Source organism: Triturus cristatus, chromosome 2_2, assembly GCF_964204655.1.
Source record: "Triturus cristatus chromosome 2_2, aTriCri1.1, whole genome shotgun sequence".
Lineage (NCBI taxonomy): Eukaryota > Metazoa > Chordata > Amphibia > Caudata > Salamandridae > Triturus > Triturus cristatus.
In genome coordinates this window covers 1,010,362,100-1,010,383,533 of record NC_140582.1, presented here as the reverse complement: position 1 = coordinate 1,010,383,533, position 21,434 = coordinate 1,010,362,100, and the positions used below count along the sequence as shown (strand labels likewise).

Below are 21,434 nucleotides of genomic sequence, written 5' to 3'. Positions count from 1 at the left end.
TGAAAGGCTCCTTTGCAATAGGATACAAAATAGTATTCAAATCTTTCTGGTGGCGCCACCCAGAAGATTAGATCCTTCCACTGTTACATACACCCTACCATGCACACTATTCTTTAAAATAAACTCATCCATCTCATCTCTATAATGTTAATTCTTTTGCCACCATTTCCTACTGCCTTCATAACTGCCTGTTGTAATTCGCTGATCTCCATCTTAAGATCATTTTAATAAGTTTCTTGGGACGCCAGAGTAAACAAACACCCTGAATCAACTAACACTTTAACCTGCACCGTCCTCAGGATAATATCACACTGAGGCTTCTCTAACTTATCTGTACTTTCCCACTTCAACCCCTTACTCTGTTCACCGTGCTCTTCTTGCTGGGCCGAATTCCCAACCTCATTTACGGTCAATATAATTTCCTCCTGACTCTCATTCAAACTCTCCACCAAATTCACTCTGGAATCCTTCATCCTCCCCTTAGATCTACAAACCTTTGCCAAATGCCCTTTTCTTCCACGAGATCTGCACACCACATTCCTTGCCCCACACGCAAAACTGGAGGCAATGTGCCCCAGACACCCACACCAGTAACACAATATTCTTCTTTTCTCTTGAATTTTACTTGCACTAGTTTCCACAATTTTGACAGGTTCCTTCACTTTTATATTCTGAATTGAGACTGCAGTGAACTCTTTCTCAGAGTTCCTTACACTATGCAGTATACAGCAGTATGTTCCATGCTTCTCACAATTTGTATGGCTTCTTCCAGTGTAGGCAAAAACAAGAGTTGATGGACAGAATGCAGAACAATGTCATACATTCACCCCAGTACAGAGATCTGGGCCTAAATCCATTGTTTTTTTGCTCACCATGCCATTCCAGATTGACCCCAGCCATATGCAAATCAGTCTTGACCCTGTGCCTCATGGGAACAGTCCAGCCCGAACTGCCAAGCCAGGTCCTCCCTGGACTGGAAACAAGCATCCTAGGACCGGTTTTGGGGTTTCACCCCTCTTCAGCCAGGGTAGCTTGATTCCAGTGGCATGGAGAGCACGGGACTCGCGTCTGAGCATACCCGTCCCACTCGGGGTGACAAATGCAAAAACAACAGTTGATGGACAGAATGCAGAACAATGTCATACATTCACCCCAGTACAGAGATCTGGACCTAAATCCATCGTTTTTTTGCTCACCATGCCATTCCAGATTGAACCCAGCCATATGCAAATCAGTCTTGACCCTGTGCCTCATGGGAACAGTCCAGCCCGAACTGCCAAGCCAGGTCCTCCTTGGACTGGAAACAAGCATCCTAGGAACGGTTTCGGGGTTTCACCCCTCTTCAGCCAGGGTAGCTTGATTCCAGTGGCATGGAGAGCACGGGACTCACGTCTGAGCAAACCCGTCCCACTCGGGGTGACTGAACTGGGGTGGCAGAGTGGGCTAAAGAACGGTGATGGATCAAACCCAGATCTGTTGACAGGGTGTGAGTGTTTGATAGGTTCTGATGCTCCGTCCATCACCACCCCCTTTTGTACCGATTCTTCCAGTGTAGGACCATGGGATAATAATCTTTCCTTCACTTTTCTATTATTATTGCTTTTCACAATCTGATCACGAATCAAGGATTCAGTCAATTCACAAGTCACTGCTAAACCCTTCAATGACATATGACATTTTATCCTCATCATGAATTTGTGCTCGGCAAAAAAACTTATGTCTTTCAAAACCTACACTTACCTTGGGTGTAAACTGATTCTCCAGCATTTTCAACCACATGTCATAAATGTTCTTGGGCTGACTATTATCCATCCCTAATGAAACTTCCAGAAGATCATCATAAATTCTTCTCCCTTCGGTTCCGAAATTATGTAGCAATATCACTTGTCTTCTCCATGGACCATATATATCTCCACCTATTGCCAACATATATGTAAAAAACATGTTCTTCCACCTTTTCCAGGGAATAACAGGTTCCCAGGCACAGCCAAAAAACTGTGTGGTGCGGCCATACTTTGCTCTGCCATTTCTGCAAGGAAATTGAAGTAATAAAATAACGCAATATGCTAAAACAACAAGCTACCATAACAAATTAAAACTATAAATTAAAATATTAAGTCAAAATAATAATTTAAAATTACCACTATGGCCAATTGAAATTCATGTTCACAGTCTTCTCTTCAATCACTGTTGGATACTCCCACACTTTCCATGCACTAATAGGCAGAGGTCCTTCTTTTGTTTTAGTGACTTTTTTTATTTCTCAACCGGAAATCAAAATTTGCAGTGCAGTGCATACTTTCCTTATTCCTCAGGAAGTACAAAAACACGGATGTTGCGACTGAGCTGCTAACTGCACGCACTGACGTACTCAGCTGGTCAATTTCCTCAGGTTATAAAATACTAAAGTGTGGTGAAGGGTCCTAGGGATATCTACAGACCACTCACGGATTACTTCCCCTAGCAATACATATAAACCAAAAACCTAATCCGGGGATCTACTGAAACAGAAATCCTGTCTGGGGAGAGGACTCTGGGGATTTTGCTTACGAGCGATTCTGCGCAGGGAGCAGACACTTGATAGTAACCTCCACCCCTGGAAAAGTGGTGTTATATGGGGCTAACAGCACTAAAGGAAGGTGGCAGCCTTGAACTGTGAGTTTTGATGCACACTTATGGACTAAATGAGTTGTTCCTCTCAAGAGACGTGAAGATAGCACTAATCATTTACTAAATACTTTAATGTTTTAGAACAGGTGTGGCAGTTAGGCTCCTGTGAACCACTGTGAAAATTAAACCATTGATGGTTCAGGGGAACATAAGGTTTTCGTGTTGAATGAAATATTGGATGTGGAGTAATGCAAGAGGAGTGGAAGAAGCTACAAGTACTTTAAATTTGAATTTCAATTGAAAGATTCAGCAAAGCGCTTCAAGTGCATTTTCCTCACGCTACTGCTTGAGCTACTGGTTGGGCACTCAAGAGCGTGTTACATTCCTCTTATCTTACCTCTACGCTCTAGTGCGTTGCTGTACTAGTCACGGTTGCCCGAGCCACAACTTCGGTGCGTAGGCAAGCGCATTCTTCCCTCGTGCTGCTGCTACACGGTTCCTGAGGAAATTGCCTAATCCGGGAGTCTACTGAAACAGAAATCCTATCTGGGGAGAGGACTCAGAACAAATATAACAAATAGAGTACTACAAAAGGAAAGTATACAGAGTGAAGAGACCCTAAGGAAAAATCAGATTCCCATCACTCACCGAAGTGATCATCATCTGGGTATCCTTCCTACCATCCACTGTACCTCTTGATCATAGAGGAAATGCTAGTCGATTATATCTCAAATGGGTCATGAAGGAAGGACGGGAAGAAGAGAGAAAAAGTCTCTCAATCATCACATAGATGTGATCACAAACAATATGTGAAAGTGATAGACGCAGTGCAAAAGTGTGAAAGTGAAGTTAAGAAAGGATTTACAGGAGAGAAAAGACTTTTATTGGGATATCTCTTGTAATCTTTATTAAAAACTGTGCAAAAAGCAGTTTTCAAACATAACTGCTTATGAATGAGGTCGACATGTTTCAGCTTACTGTACAAGTGGTCCACGGCTTTCTTCAGGACCTATCTATGATTGGCGTTGCTACTGCATTAAAAATAAACGTGAAAAACAAGGAAAACACAAAAATGGTTTGAATCAATACAACCTTAGTGCCAAATTCAAATCCTCCATATCGACGGGATGCAGGTGGCACATATTGTAGTACTCAAAATGAAATAATGAACAAAGTCCCCAAAGAACCAGACTTATGGAATGTACTGTGGAGCACCCATGTCAAACATCAGTCAACTGTCTATGTGTATGTGAGAGTGCCGACAGGGCACCGGACCGGAAGTGGAGCAATACGGGTGTGGACACTGAAAACTCGCCGGAAGAACCCAGCGGGCTAGTGGCGCTGGGGAGATACAACGTCAGGCTAAATACAATAGCACAAGGGAGCTACAATTCTACGTCATCTTGTAGTCCCTTGTGGTTCTTCCCAGCGCTACTTCCTATTTTAAGACAACTAAAAGACTCCTAAGTGAAAAGACTCCTAAATGAAAAGACGACAGTTGAGATATAAACAATATATACAGTTCACTCTTCAAGAGACTTCAGAGGATAGCGCGTTTTTTGGCTTTTACTATACGCGATATCACACTTTCCATTTAAATATACACTGCAATGTTCGCCGATTATTAGAACAACACACACTAAAAAACTACAGTTTCCTAGTTCAGTGACGTCATTCTGTAGTTTAATGAGACAATAGCATTTAGGGCCATGTTCAAGCGAATAGACTACAGCTGTGTTGATATTTGAGATTTATTTTTATTTATTTTTATTTAATGCGTTTTTATATAGCACGGACTTTACCCGAAGGTGTCAGAGCGCTTCACAATAGGAGCAGTAATGATACATAAGGAGAAAAATTACAAGCGAGCATGTTACAAAATCAAACGGTACGTTACATGAGGCAATAGTGACAATTGTGCAAGTATCAAGAGCAAACAGAATACAAGAGGTAGCAAACGATACGTTACAAAAGGAAAAAGTGACGTGTGCAGGTTAAAAGAGCATACAAAGTACACGTAGAGGTAAAAAAATTGCAATAAATGGCAGACACTCAAAACACTAAAACAAAAGTTACGTTACATGAGGCAGTGGTGGCCATTGTGCATGTATCGAAAGCACACAAAATACAAGAGGTAGCAAACAATACGTTACATAAGAAAAAAGTGACGTGTGCATGTTACAAAAGCGTTCAAAATCCAAGTAAAAGTATAATACTGCAATAAATGACAGACACTCAAAACACAAAAACACACTGGGAAGGCACTTCTATAGGCATGGAGAACAGAGTTTCCTATAATGGAAGGACTTCCTTCAGAAAATAGAGGGCGTGAATTAAATTTGGAAGTGTCTTTGAAGGAGGAGAGCTTTGAGGTCAGTTTTGAAGGCCTGGGAAGAGCTGGTGGTCCGGAGCTGAGGCGGAAGTGAGTTCCAGATTCTCACCACGTTGCCTGAAAAGGATTGGGCCATCGATCTTTCCTTCTTGAAAGTGGGAGGTTCAAGCAATACATTTTCTGCGTTACGTGATGGTCTGGAGCCTCCAGAGAGTTTCAGTTTATCCGCCAGGTAGCGAGGGGAGGAGGAGTGCAAGGCTTTGTGGGTTATACAGGCAGTCTTGTAGATAGATCTTGCCTCTATGGGAAGCCACTGGAGGGTGGATAAAATGGGTGTGATGTGGTCGCTTCTTTTGGCCCCATATATGAAGCGAGCTGCTGAATGGAGAACGGACTTCAGGGGGGACAGGTGGGATTTGGGGAGGCCAGTAAGAAGAGTATTGCAGTAGTCCAATCTGGAGAGAACCAGCGATTGGACCAGGGTTTTAAGGTCGTGCTCCGGGAAGAAGCGATGAATCCCCCAAAGAAGGCGCAGTTGGTATCGAGCAGACTTTGCAATGGAATCGATGTGGGAGAATAGATTGAGTTTTTTGTCGAGTATGACACCAAGGTATTTTGCGCTCTCGACAATGATGGGTTTATTGTTCAGTAGATTAATCTGATCCATCCATGAATGCACTGGGGGAGGAGAAAGTGAGGAGGAGAGGAGGAGGAATTCAGTTTTGGAGGGATTTAGGATCAGTTGATGAGTTAACATCCAGTTTTGAATGGAGTCGAGAGTAGAGCTTAGGAAGGAGAGATCGTGAGTGGAGGCCACCTTAACCCCTTCCATGCTCATGACGGAACGATTCCGTCATGAGCATCGGTTGAGCTGTGCTCATGACGGAACCGTTCCGTCATGGCCCCGCCCGCGCTCGAACCCTTCAGCACCGCGGGGGAATCCGCGCAGCGCTGAAGGGGTTAAGGTAGATTTGAGTGTCGTCCGCATATAGATGATAGTGGATCCCGGATTTGCTCAGATTTCCCAACGGTTCTAAATAGAGATTGAACAGTGTGGGTGCAAGTATAGAGCCTTGAGGAACACCTTGACCGACCGCTAAAGGAGATGAAAGACTGTTCGCTATTTTGATCATTTGGGATCTATCAGAGAGGAAGGAGGCAAACCATTTGAGCACAGTGCCCTCCATGCCCATTCTCTTATGAAGAGTGTTAAGGAGAGTGTTGTGATTGACAGAGATAAAAGACGGACCAATTTTCTACCCGTTACCTCCGCACCCAGCTCAGTACGAGCCTGTGGTACCTACGGGTAGGTAAGGGTCCTGTGCAGCGGTCTGCTCTTTGCTTTTGTGAGAGAATAGTCATGCCTCCTCCTTTTTTATATATCGCGTTTTTAATATATCACGTTTAAATGCCTGTCTGTTTCGATGTCGACAGGGCATTGTGTTTGTTAGCTTTGTCAAAGATTTACAAGACGCTCACTCCGCTTAAACTGTTCAAGCGTATACATCACTGAGTTAAAAAGATCCCTCGAGTTGAATTGAAACATCCCAGTAGCGGTTTGGTTCTGCAGTTGTAAGAGAACAGCCATGCTCCCTCCTTTTGAATAGATTGCGCTGATATGTTTGTTTTACTCAAGGTCGACTGGGCATTGAGATCGCTATGATTCACAAAATGCTCAGTAACCTAAAAACAGCGGCGCTCACTCCAGTAACTAGGATTGAGCATATATATCACTGAGTTTAAATATCTTGTGAAGAAATTTGCATTAGGAGACTAGTGCTACTATGACATGCAACATCAAGTTTGTTTTTATCATAAACCGCACTTATTTTAACCCGCATTTAACAGCATAAATATGGAGCTAAACATGATGGTTCGAGGAGTTATTAGTCCATTCTTTATAAGATAAATAGAGAGACTCAGAAACTCTGCACAACAGTTTAAACAGCAGCTTCCATAGTGACTCTGACGCCATTCACTATCAGGGAGAGATGCAGGAATACAAAGGGTTATATATATGAGGGAATACAAAGTAAGGGCTGACACTTGATGTCAGGAGTTTTACTTTTTTCCTCTTCCCTTGTTTTTTCCTAGAGCGGGACCTCTTTGACCTGAGTTGTTACCAGGCGAGGTGGGATCCAGTCCTCATAAGAGACGAGTGAGCGATAAATAATGTAATTTGTTTCTGCTGTCCTACACATAGACAGTTGACTGATGTTTGACATGGGTGCTCCACAGTGGAGAAGTGTGGCTCAATGGTTAGAGCGGCAGACCTCGATGCAGAGCACTGGTCCAGGACCAGGGTTCGATTCCCGCCGCGGCAGGGTCTTGGGCTATTAATTCCTCGGACCTGATATTCTCGCCTCAGTGCCTATTCTAATCATGGGTCCCACGCTGCAACTCTGGGCAATAGCTTGCTTAATCTCCACAACGGCCCCAACAGCGCTGGGATGCCTGGCTTCACCATGGGGGTGCCCAGGAGTGGACACTTCACACGGATAGCCAGGAAGAGTTCCTACAGCGGTATGAGTACACCGCTGAGATACCCCTAGGGGTGATTCGGCGCTATATAAGTACATACGCATTTACAGTACATCCCAGAAGTCTGGTTCTTTGGGGACTTTGTTCATTATTACATTTTGAGTACTACAATATGTGTCTTTTTACAGGTGCCACCTGCATCCCGTCGATATGGAGGATTTGAATTTGGCACTAAGGTTGTATTGATTCCAACCATTTTTGTGTTTCCTTCTTTTTCACGTTTATTTTTAATGCAGTAGCAATGCCAATCATAGATAGGTCCTGTAGAAAGCCGTGGACCACTTGTCCAGTAGGCTGAAACATGTCGACCTCATTCATAAGCAGTTATGTTTGAAAACTGCTTTTTGCACTGTTTTTAATAAGGATTACAAGAGATATCCCAATAAAAGTCTTTTCTATCCTGTAAATCCTTTCTTAACTTCACTTTCACACTATTGTACTGCGTCTATCACTTTCACATATTGTTTGTGATCACATCTATGTGATGATTGAGACAGGGGTGGCTGGTGACATTTGAAATTAGTGGGGCGTAAAGGTTTGGGATGAGTGGCTGTTGGTGTGCTCGCACGGCGAGCAAGCCCGACCGTCATAAGGTAGAACCCCCTCAATTTTGGGGGGTAAAAATAGTGTGCAAATGGTGCATTGTCGAGGATATTTACCATGGATTTTTTAATTGGCACTGCCAGGGTACTGTCATGATGACTGTGTTTGTACAAATGCACACAATAGTGCGAATATGATTGACAGCACAGGGCCTGAATGGACCCTGCTCTGTCAAACACAGTGTGATGGTGAGTATGCAGACATTATTCAAATACTACACAGAGTCTAAGAAATTGGGCAGTTCTTGAAATTAGATTGTTATGGTGTAGATTGAGGGGATGGAGAGTGTAAAGAATAAATGCCTAAAACAAGGAAAGGGAACCGTAGCCAGCAGGGGAATGAAGCAGACCTGAGAATCGACTGCTCTGCTCCATCCCTTTCAATGTCACCTTGCATGGGTGCAGCAGGTGCAGTCGCACTAGGGGATTGAAAGGGCCATTAAACCCTAGTAATTGCTGGATTTAATCGCTCCAACAGCAAAGGGGCCATTTCCCCTGCTTACACTTGAGCCTATGGCATCCTTGCTACTCTACTGCTTGCTTAACACCCCACTGTAGTCCCTGGGTAGGAACAGTATGAGTACTTCCCTAGAACTCCATCAAGGTACAAACAAACAGGGATATTGTTCAGGACAGGTGATTGAAATCCAGGTAACGGAGCACTGGAAGAGTCACGAGGTACACACTAGCCAGCTTAGTTTGCAAAAACTAGAGGAGCACGGAATTCCCAATTGCCAGAAGGGACTGGAGCACTGTCTCCATTGAAGGTGTGTCGGCTAAAAAATCATGAAGCGGTAGGAGCCCAGGAGTAAACCAATTACCAAAGACATCCAAGGCAACATTGATAAGTGAAGAAACACCAGAGAGCTATTGCAGCCCAAGAGGCAAAAGGCCCTCTGCCAAGATCGAACTTAGGCCCTGGCAGCAATGCAGAGCAAAGACAGTCTTAAACATGGAGGCCGACATTACTAGTACCAGCAAAACTGCAAGCAAGCCCAGCACTGCCGAGGCGCCAACCCGGCCAGATTATCCAGCCAAACCTGACCAACCCCAACCCAGCCAAACCACCCTAAAATTAAAAAACACTTACCTGACCGGTGACCGCCTCTTCTCCTGGCCCGCGCTGGCGCCTCTCTGCCCCTTCAAACGGTCCGGAACACCACGTCCACGTGACGCAAGTGACTGGCAACCCGGCCCTCAGCCAATCCTGGCGCTGCAGCAGCGCCAGTATTGGCTGACGGCACAGCCTACTCCTCGCCCGCCGCCTGCCCATTAGGAGACCGAGGGGCTCCTAATGGGCATGCGCAAGGCAGCAAAACACAAGTACGCATGACTGGGCACGGAGTAAAGATTAAGCTCCATGCCCACTCATGCGCACTTGTGCTGCCTTTCCCAAAGGCGTCTGACAATGATGTGAGTCAACATGACGCCAGACCGGCCACGATCCGACGTCATGCTGACTGACATTCACAGAGGAGGGAGCTGCGGGCGCGGGCGGGGGGGGCTACGTCCCCACGCCCCAATGGACGCACCGCGCCTGGATTGAGAGGCTTTTTCTCTCTTCTTTCTGTCCTTCCTTCATGACCCATTTGAGATATAATCCACAAGCATGTCCTCTATGATAAAGAGGTGCAGTGGATGGTAGGAAGGATACCCAGATGATGATTCTGATCACTTCGGTGAGTCATGGGAATCCGATTTTTCCTTAGGGTCTCTTCACTCTGTACACTTTCCTTTTGTAGTACTCTATTTGTTATATTTGTTCTGAGTCCTCTCCCCAGATAGGATTTCTGTTTCAGTAGACCCCCGGATTAGGCAATTTCCTCAGGGACCGTGTAGCTGCAGCACGAGGGAAGAATGCGCTTGCCTACGAACCGAAGCTGTGGCTCAGGCAGCCGTGACTAGTACAGCAAAGCACTAGAGCGTAGAGCAGGGGTCTTCAAACTGTTGGGCGCGACCCCCAGGGGGGCCGTGGAGTGATGCAAAGGGGGTCGCGCCTTCCCAGTCACACTTCTGCCCAGGCCCAAGGGCTTCAGCCCCCCCCCCCCTTCCCCCCGTCCTGTGTCTCAGCCCGGGCTGCTGCAGTGAAACTTGAGCTGCTGGGGGCTCAGCTGGGCAGTGTCTGGATTCCTATCTCCGGCACCCCCGTGTTTTTTCACAGGTCTTTAAAGACCATTTAACATGCCTTTGTAAACTGCTTACAGAGGCTTAGGTTTTTTTGCTGGTTCCAGTACCCCCTGGGTCCCCACTGTGCCTATTCCTTACATTTGGATTTTACATTCACTGCCGTAGTGTGAGAATGCATTTCATGGAAAGGAATACAAAGTTGGCTTCCTGGGGGCGCCGTGTGTCAAAATTTATTGTGCTTTTGAAGCACCTGCTGCAGCGTTTCTTTCCCGGCAATTACCAGGCCTCACATAAATGTCAAGATAACTTGTGTGATTAATTACCTTCCTGGAGAGAGATCAGAATGTTGTATAGTTGAGGTTTTGACTTGGGTGATGTTAGTGCAGAGGGTTAATATGCCTGCTGCAAAGAACGTGTACCAAGTAGATTACAGAGTGCGTATGATGTGAAGAGATCAGCAGGTTACTGCTTTCAAAAGAGACATCCTTTTGTTACTTGCAATTTATAACTTAAAGTCCTAATAGAGAACAGTGAGCTATTAACTTTCATCCTAGAACAGCATGCACACTACAAAGAATACATTATTAGATCATTGATGTTGATTAATGTTGCAAAAAGGGTTAATTTGGCTAGAAATCAATTCTTATTATTAAAGGAAACTCCCAACTATGCTGTTTCTTTTTCGACTCTGAGTTTGTGCTTCTCCACACCAAGCACTCTTGAACTATACTGCCTACCAGTATGGATGACATGTGACTCCTATACTTTTAGTCCTTTGGCTTATGTAACATTTCCTATACACTGATTTACACACTTATGATTGATTGTCTCTGTGTAATGTGTGTGTGATGCAAAGTGCTCGGACACCCTACACTGGTATGAGTGGCACTATATAACTAATTCAATGCATCTGAGAGTGTGGGGTTATGGAGACTTGGTCACTGTTAAAGGGTGCTAGTGAGAGAATCCGTGGTGGGGGTGGTCATTGTGGGGGGCACCAACAAACATGGTTGCACAGGGCACCACCAGCACTAAAGCCGGCCCTGGGAAGTATGCACAGATAAGCGCTGAAAATACCGCTTTAGGTGACTGTTTTTTTTTGTACCGACTGGGCCACCAAAATAATCTGCTGGCAACCCTAACCATAGGACTGGAAGTTTGTTGCAGGATCAGCACATTATTTATTTCCTTCACCCTCGATCCCCGATTAATGCCACAATAGTTTAACTTAGATCTTAAAGTCTACGCCCCGTCAATAACATGCTGAGTTACTTCATGGGTCTGGGAATGCACCCTGCATTCAGACAACTCATTCCTCATTCTCGCCCTTCATTGTCACGCTCACCCTGCACTCACAGTGATCACAATGCACTCACACTGATCACCATGCACTTGCACCATTCACCCGCTCACCTTCCACTCACAGCGATCACAATGCACTCACACTGATCACCATGCACTTGCACCATTCACCCGCTCACCTTGCACTCACAGTGATCACAATGCACTCACACTGATCACCATGCACTTGCACCATTCACCCGCTCCCCCTGCACTCACAGTGATCACAATGCACTCACACTGATCACCATGCACTTGCACCATTCACCCGCTCACCTTGCACTCACAGCGATCACAATGCACTCACACTGATCACCATGCACTTGCACCATTCACCTGCTCACCCTGCACTCACAGTGATCACTCTGCTCTCAAAATGCACTTGTCCTGCTCACACTATACCTCAACCTGCAGTCACACGAGTACACTACTCATCCTGCACTCATGTGACACTTCACTCACCTGTCCCCCTCACTACTCAATATGCAACTCACTCAAACAAGCCCATCAGTAATCATACATTCATTCATCCCATTCTGAACTTGCATCCGCACCCAAAATGAGAGAGGACAGCAAGGGAGTGAGAGAATTTGATTGAAGAGGTCAGGGATGAGGAGAAATGTGAATTGCCGAAGAGAAGTGTGGACACGCAAGAAGTGAGTGTGATCCAAAGGTGAGGGCTTCTGTTAGAACAAAGGGGAGATGTGAAAGAGGAATGGGGGGACTGGAGAGGTGTAAGATACAAATAGACAAAAATTTGAATGAAGAGACGTGGTGAATGAGAAGTGCTGAGGGGCACGGGAGGTGACAGGGCCAGAGAGGCCATGAGATAAATGTGAGAGACTGTTAGAGATGAGGGCAGTGAAAGGACAGAATGGCAAGAGGTGATTAAAGGTGAAGTGAGAGGTTGAATGGGGAGAGTTCAGAAGTTGTAAAAGGGGGTGAAAGAAAATGACCTGCAAAGTGAGAGAGGGATCCGGGGTTAGGAGAGGAGAGAGGGATGGAAGGGAGGGGGTGAGAGGAAAGCTGCATGGGTAAAAGGCTTAACTCTACACAAAACCGCCAGGGTTTTAAGGGACCCCTGCTTCTTCCGGTCAGGGCCAGGTGAGCTTCTAATGTGGCAGCACGTATTGCTGCAGAGTGGAAGGCCCTTCACAAAGGTTGACTTGAAATCTTTCTGATGATAATTGCTGTATTTTGGTTATAAATGGGTACTGATTGGGTGAAATCTTTCCTCAGCGTTACTGTGTGTAACAAATATCAAAATAATGAAGCAATGCTATCCCAAAATACGCGGCATCACATAACCTTATTTACATTTTCATCCCACGCAATTTAGTCAACAGGTTTAGACATTTTTGTCAAGAGGGGGTCCTTACGCCTCAAAATGTTGACAGGGGGGTCTCGGCATCCAAAAGTTTGAAGACCTCTGGCGTAGAGGTAAGATAAGAGGAATGTAACACGCTCTTGAGTGCCCAACCAGTAGTTCAAGCAGTAGCTCAAGCGGTTGCGTGAGGAAAATGCACTTGAGGCGTTTTGCTGAATCTTTCAATTGAAATTCAAATTTAAAGTACTTGTATCTTCTTTCACGTTTCTTGCAGTACTTGTAGCTTCTTTCACTCCTCTCGCATTACTCCACATCCAATATTTCACTCAACACGAAAGCCTTACGTTCCCCTGAACCATCAATGGTTTAATTTTCCCAGTGGTTTACAGGAGCCTAACTGCCACACCTGTTCTAAAACATTAAAGTATTTAGTAAATGATTAGTGCTATCTTCACGTCGTGTCTTGAGAGGAACAACTCATTTAGTCCATAAGTGTGCATCAAAACTCACAGTTCAAGGCTGCCACCTTCCTTTAGTGCCGTTAGCCCCATATAACACCACTTTTCCAGGGGTGGAGGTTACTATCAAGTGTCTGCTCCCTGCGCAGAATCGCTCGTCAGCAAAATCTGTAGTAACAACACGTAGAGTGGTTTCTTTTCAAGCTTCTTTATTTGTAAGCATATCTTTACATGCCAGTAACCTCCAGCAACAGTCCTCTCATCATCCGCCTCCTCCCAGTACTCCCATGACTTCCAATGTTTTTTTACATCATCAAGTCCCACACCAACATTCCATATGCAGGATATCTCCACAATATTCCTTGGTGCACCCTGATATAATAGACACCAAAGTATTTCTCTTCCAATGGAAACCCACAATTGTATACAAATAATATTAAAATAATATTAGCAAGGGCAGAGTTTGTGACTGGTTTAGTTGACGCTGACCAGCGCACTACTTCAGCTAACGGCTCAGAGATACAATTTAAATTTAATCTACCATCTGCATGTCAGCCATTTACTAGAGGGGGTCCAATTAATTTAGTAGGAACAAACCAACTCTTTAGGTCAGTAGTACCCCAGGTTGCATCCCCACGAAAAGAGAATGATTGACTGAGGGCCACCTTAAGCTTGGGTACTGGAATGAATGAGGGAAGGGCCAAGAGCCAAGCTGATATAACTGAACATGTACAGGAATCCCTCAGGGATTCAGAGGTTTCAGACCTTCAGTTGATGGGTGTGGCTTTCGATGGTATATTGAGTACATCCTACAGGTAAGCGGGCTGTTAAACAAGTTTGAGTACTTGCATGTCAGCAGGGTCCTAGCAAAGATATATAATATATTTTCATTTGTACTTGGCCCTCATGAACATTTAGACCTGGAATTAATTTCAATAGCCGATTTGCCCCAGAAACTGTTCCAAATTCCAAAGGGTTTCTTCTCTAAGGTAAACAGGGTAGGTTTTGGCAAGAAAAAGGCCAAGGTCTCTTGATTTAATAAGGACTGTAAAACCTAGTGACAGCTGCCAAAACACACAGCAGACCTGCAATTGTAGTAGCTTTGAAACTCTACTAACAATCACAGGTCCTATCAAAGAATATCTGGAAAGATTCTAACAGGCAGATCCTTCTTGAGGCGGGAACGAATAATAACAACCGTTTCATTTGGCACGTTATTGGGCACAGCAACTTTCACAACTACAACCGTGTGGAAACCCATTTTGAACCGCAGGTTTGGTTTTTACACTTCTTAAAACTTTACACCGTTTCTAGGTAAGGCGTTAATAATTGTTGCCACTATCATAACATCACATTCCTGCTGCGGAGACTAGTGACTTTTGCCAATCAAGTTCTCCCTTACAGACAGTCTCAAGGCCATAGAATGCTTAAAGACTGAAAAGGCCTCTGGTTTATAAAAAGGGGAAAATAAATGCACCTGCCAATTATTCACATGAACATTTTATCTAATTACCACTACAGCTATTTGTATATCAAGACTCAATGTTTGACTTTCAGTATTCGTTTGTTTCTTATTTCTACCCCTGTAAAGCGCTCTGATACCCGCAAGGGTCTTGTTCACGCTATATAAAACCTTTAAAATAAATAGACCGCTTCTTCTGATTAAAAATATACAGAAAGTGGTTTGCAAACAACATTTAGAGAGATTGCATGACTGGATGGAAGACAATCAGATTCTGTCCCATTTTCAATCAGGTATTAGAAAGAAAACAATGCCGTTGGATCAGGTCTTCGATTTGACCTTGTTACATTGGAAATTTGCGACTCTCCTGAGGCAGCATCTGTATGTGGCATTTGTCGATCTAAGGGCCACCTTCGGCCTTGAGCCGAGGTGTGAGCTGGGGTTAGTCTTAAAGGCTATGGGTGTGCTACAGTGTTTGCTATCAATAATAAGACTTCACTCTGACAATTATGCCCCGGTTCGTTGGGGGAAAATGGCAAATGAACTCAACACATTGCCATACAAAGAGGAGTCAGGCAGGGATGTGTACTTGCTCCAATTTTATTCTCACTGTATATTAATGATGTCACCAAATACCAAAATGATTGTGTGAATATTTCTCGTAAATTACATGGTCACAAAATCCCTGCCCTATTGTTCGCTGTTGACATGCTGTCGATTTCCAAACTCCAATGGGATTACAAAATGTGCGTGATACATTCGCTGATTTTTGCAAGCGTAAGGGGCTGGAGATTAACATGAGTAAAACTACATACATAGTATTTACCACACTCAAATCATACAGAGGGAAACTGAAACTGGAGAATACTATTCTAGAAAGAGTTGATAGCTTTGATTATCTAGCTTTTAAAATGTCAGCAAATATGTTGTGATCCCAGCATATTATTAAAGGCAGCCTGGTAATCCAGCACAGGGCGACTGCTGTTCTAAAAATGCACAAGGCTACTACATTAGCATTAGTGACTCCGACCTTATAATTATACATCACCAGGCTCAAGCTGCTGTACTTTATGGAGCTGAGATTTGGGGTCACTAAAAAGTTAATACATTGACCATCATACAGAATCATTTTGTAAGACCTCTTCTTCAAATGCCGGGTAGTACTCTTCTACCCCCCCTTTAATTAGGTGCCTAGGCCCAGCTCCCCACCCACTTACCGGGGAGTGGTCCTCCAACCAGCCTAGGCCCTTTCAGACCCGGCCTTCGCCTCGAGGCTCCCACCTCACCCTCTCTGCGCTATCTCCTCCTTCTTCCTCCTCACCCAGCCACCTCTCTTCTCTCTCACTCGCTCTTTCTCTGCCATCCTCACTTTAGTGCCTGTTTTCTGCTCTCTTTTACAACTTTCACCTTCGTGCCCTCCTCTCTTTGGTGCATTCTCTCTTTTGTGCCTTTTCCCATTTTGTGTAGCTTTCTTTGCGCTTTTTCTGCAGTTTTCTCTTTTGTGCCCCTTTCTATTTTGTGCAGCTTTCTCTTTGATACTCTTTTCTATTTTTATGCAGCTTTCTCTTTCTGCCTCTTTTCTATGTCTGTGTAGCTTTCTCTTTGTGACTTTTCTATTTTTGTACAGTTTTCTCTTGGTGCCTTTTTCTCCTTCCCACTTGTACCCCTGCTTTAGGCCCCTCAGCCCCTTTACCCTGTCCCGTGCATTTTTCCCACCTCCCCCTGCTCCTTACCTGCTTCTCCTGCGTTACCTTCCCGCCTATTCTTTCTGCTCGTAGAAGCCCCGCCCACCACCCCACACACTCCTCCTAGGACCTACTTAATGGCGGCTGCTGCACTACCGTGCTGCTGGCACACCACTGCAAACCTGTCTGCACAGGTCTGCGCATATACTGTGACAGCCCTAGAAACCCCAGTTTGATCACCCCCCGAGCAATACTCTGCAGCCTTACTTCGATAGATCGACTTGGGATGCCGCTTGCCATGCTACTGCCAAACCGCGCCATACAACACTGTAGGAGCCTTCACCTGCTTCCACTGCCTAGTCTCATGTAGCCTCCCACACTCCGCCCCACACACAAGCCAACCACATCACCTACAACCACACCCAACACCCCATGCCACCACAAACCCACACAACAAAACTCACTCTCATGCATGCTGTTCAACACACACTCTCTGAGCAAACATGCAACCATTATGGATGATATAGTCCCATAATATGTCATAACTTTATACATCAAATTTAGGCTGCGGATTTTACCCACCAACAATATTTTAGGGAAATGGAGTACAGGCAGCGGCGGCTGGTGCAGGTAAGTGCAGTGAGGTGGGGGCGGAGCGGGGTGGGAAAGGGGGGAAGTCGACAGACGATGGAATAGGTAAAATTAAATAAATAAATAAAACGTATTCTGTGGTCTGTCATCTTCTACCACCCCGCTCCACCACCCCACTGAATTTACCTGCACCAGCGGCGACTGAGTACAGGCACCAAGGACTCCGCCTGCTGCCCATTTTGCCCACGTTTGCCCGAAACAAAGGAGCATATTCTGTTCTTCTGCCCAATTAACATAGGGGCAGAATAAAATAGATTTGACAAATATGCCTTAATTTGGGTATGGGGCGCTACCAAGCAGCACTAAGATTTTGTAAGGTGAACACTCAAGACCTTTATTGTCTTTGGAGTAAGTAGATTCTTGTATGATTCCTGGTGCCTAAGAAAATGTAACATGGACTGAAAAATGCGGTTTTATGTTTGGAGGCAAGCATTCTTACAGCAAAGTTTTAATATCTTTGTATATGAATAATTGATTGAATATGCATAGTATGTTTTATGGGGAGTTCCCCCAAAATAAACTACTTAAATGAGAATGGAAACATAAGTAGTAAAAATGATCATGAAGAATTGATTGAGATGGAGGACAACCTTGATTTGGCGATCAACATGCTACAAAAATAAGCTAATAATGCTATGTAGGATGCAGTAATGAAGAAAACTAAGTTCCTTTTCTGTGCATATAGCTCTCCGTGGTTGATATATTTGATTGGTTTTCAGGGAACCCTTTCTAACTTCACCAAGATGTCTATATTAAATTTATGTACACTCCAAACCAAACTGAAATGGTTAAAGGGGTGGCATACATTTGCCTACATAGTAGAGGAGCTCTAATCAATGCATAAAATAGCTATTTGAAATTGTTTTAATTGTGAAAAGGATGCTTGTGTTCTATAGAAAAACAATATTTTCAATAATACATGTTATAATGTAAGTTGTAATGTAAAAAACATATATTATCAAAACCTCCAGTACTGGCACTTTTTCACATTAAATTAAATTATTAAAGCTAAAAATGTATTCTAATTGCCTTTGTTCACATTGATGTAAAATTAGCTATGGTTAATGTGTGATTTTTTCTTTATAGACAAAACTATTAAATTATGGAAAATTAGTGAACGTGATAAGAGACCAGAAGGATACAACTTGAAAGATGAAGAGGGAAAAGTTAAAGATCTTTCTACAGTGACATCATTACAGGTGAGATATTATGGACAAAAAGGATGGCAGGTGACATTATGAATGAGTAAGTGAGTGAGTGAGTGATATTTTACATGTATATGCCATAAATACCATGAATACAGTTCTAAAGCCTTTCCTTAAGACTCCAAGCCCTGTTATAGAATGTTTGGGTTTTGTTAGTATGATAGTAGGAACTAGCCCCAGAAATTCTGAAAATGAATAATGTGGGGTGGATAGAACAATTTGGGTTGGAGTCAAGAGAATATTGATGTAGGACCACGGTTTGTCAAAATATCATGCATAACTTTGATTGTGTGATGCTTGGGATAGACATTGAGGGGATTACTAAGTACAAGTTATTGTTTGAAAATATTCTGTTATTTTAGTGATAAAAAAAAGGAATAAAAAGATCTTATATTACAGCATTATTAACTGCACTTGAGGGAAATTCTAATCCTTAAATGTCCTTTCCCCATGTTATGGGCTCGACTCATAAACGAGGGGTTATAGCAAGAGGGATAATACTTAATGGCCAGTATAATCGGAGGAAAAAGGACTGTAATAGTATGAGAACATGTCAGCTATTGAGAGAAAACTTTTCTAAATTAAACTTTAGATATAAATGTTCTTTTTCTTACAGTAGCAGCTGCTGCTAATTAAACATGATCAACTATTAAACTGTTACACATGGTGTCATCTTATCATACATATTTTGGAAAATCTCTAGTAGTCTTGAACAATATTCCTCTAAAGCAGGCTTCTCCAACAAGTAGCTCGTGAGCTACTGGCAGCTCTCCAGCTACATCTAAGTAGCTCTACTTTATGCAGCCAATCTATTAAATTAAAAGCATTTTCCTGGTTGAATTAATACTTGTATACCAAAATTGAAAGGTGTGTATATGAGATGCAATTGTGTGTTTTTCAGGACTCTTAAGCTGGTGTGTTGAGAGAATAGTTGTTTTTTTCAAATTAGCTGGTATTTGAGTGATACATTATGAAGCTTTGGAGAGACTTATTACTTATATTATTACCTTGGTGCCATGGGCACTTCAGATATGGCTGTTCTGTGTTTTCCTGGTAAGGGCATTCCAAATGGATAAAGCTTTTTTACATTACTGCTGGTAACCCTGCTTGATCACCACAGTTAATCTTGATTTATTGCGGCTACTAATGTAATCTTGACTGATGTGGTCACTAGTACAACACTAATATTAATAGTAGCTCGGAATGATTTTCATTGAACACAAGTAGCTCTTATTACAGAAAATGTTGGAGGCTCCTGCTCTAAAGCACTGTAAGTTGCCTTAAGACCTTCAAAGTGCGCTACATTTGGACCAGGTAGACAGTCTGGGCATTATCAGCATAGGCCAGGGTAGAAAATGTTGAATCAAAGGTGAAGTGTATGTCCCTATTCAAAGTTCTTCACTCATTACTTTTGTTATACCATGTATTTAGTTATATTTTGCTGGATTTTTCTGAAGTGTAGCAGGCTGAGGTCAGCCATCAAGGTAGGTGATTAAAGGCATTCCTGTGTGAGTGTCTGAACAGACCTCCTTGTGCCTATTTTACATCTCTCTGACTTAAAAGTCGTACTGCATTTATATTGGGTTTCTAGTTGGTAGAGACATGCACCCTGTCCAAGCAGGAACCAGATACACACCATAAATTAACTTGTGCTCACTCTCTGGTAGCTTGGCACAGAGCAGGTAGGCTTAACTTAAGAGACAATGGGTAAAATATTTTTGAAGCACTTCAGCCAGTAGCATAGTGAAAACAGCACAAAAAGGCTCCACATCAGTTTAGAAACACGGCTTAGATTTTCAAGAACAAAACAAGACCACAATGACAAAAATCCAATAAGCATAACCAAAGATATGAATTTTTAAAGGATAAATGAAAATGTAGTGCTTAAAAGCGTAAAGCACCAACTGGGGCTATCTAGTCGCGCTAGACTGGGGTAAATCCAAATGTTCAGGAAAACCACAATAGAGCACGGGTCAGATACAGGGACCAGTCTTGGCCTGCTGCAAAGTACCTTAGATGTGTCATCGATGGAGTCGAGATGTGAGAAGCATCATCAAACTGCTGGAAAGAAGGTGATGTGTCAGCACCGAGTAAAGTCGGTTGATGTGTTGAAAACTGGAGGCAATGTGCCACTCAGTCAGTGAGGCAATGCCCATGGTCTGTGCATCAGTGGTGATGCCTCGGCGTTGAGGGAGATGCGCCAGTTCTGATCAGTGCAACGGTGTCGATGCGTGGTTGCTGATAGTTGCAGCACTTTATACCCATCTCCAAGTTTACAGAGGTTTTCCCTTCCTGCTCTGGCTCCAGACTCACTACACAAGTGTATGTGTCCATTTGTGTGTGGACAGGACACAGCCTGTTCATGTGTAAGCGTGAGGCTGTACCCAACATCTCCCAGGAGGGCCCATCAAGTCACACTTAAGCTCCCTTTGTGGGTAGCTCTCTAGAGGGAAGACAGAAATCCCAGCTGTCACCCAACCCAGACTGAACAAAGACAGGCAGCAGACACCAAATGGCTAAAGTAAGAAAATGCCAACTTTCTAAAAGTGGAATTTTCAGAATTGCTATTTATAATCTGGCTTCACCATAAATTGTGATTTCAAACTGTGATTTCAGAGACACCAAACTTAAAAGATCTATCTCTTCATAATTGGAAATTACCGTTAAAAATGTTATAAGGTAATCCCAATGCTATCCTATGGGAGAGATTGGCCTTGCAGTAGTGAAAAACGATTTTGAGAGTTTTTACTACCAGGACATGCAAAACCTAAAAGTACATGTCCTACATTTTAAATACATTACACTTAGCCCTCTGTGTTGTAAAGGTCCTACTTTAGGGGTGACTTATATGTATAAAAAGGGAAGGTTTAGGCCTGGCATGAGGTTTAACTTGCCAGGTTTACATGGCAGTTTAAAACTGCACACACACGTCCTGCAATGGCAGGCCTGAGACATGGGTAAGGGGCTACTGCTGTGGGTGGCACAATCAGTTCCGCAGGCCCACTATAGCATTTAATTTACAGGCCCTCGGCACCTGTTGTGCATTTTCCTGGGGACATATAAGTAAATTAAATATGCCAATTGGGTATGAGC

The 21,434-nt window shown here is 43.6% G+C and overlaps 1 protein-coding gene across 2 annotated transcripts in view; it reads left to right on the top strand.

The window, feature by feature from the left end:
• PPP2R2C (protein phosphatase 2 regulatory subunit Bgamma) overlaps positions 1-21,434 on the top strand; it is a 577,160-nt gene that overhangs the window by 295,098 nt on the left and 260,628 nt on the right. For both annotated transcript variants that reach the window (XM_085642445.1, XM_085642444.1), the window contains one exon: positions 18,223-18,335. In XM_085642445.1, coding sequence (XP_085498571.1) covers positions 18,223-18,335 — 113 coding nt within the window. The remainder of the gene's footprint in view (positions 1-18,222; positions 18,336-21,434) is intronic.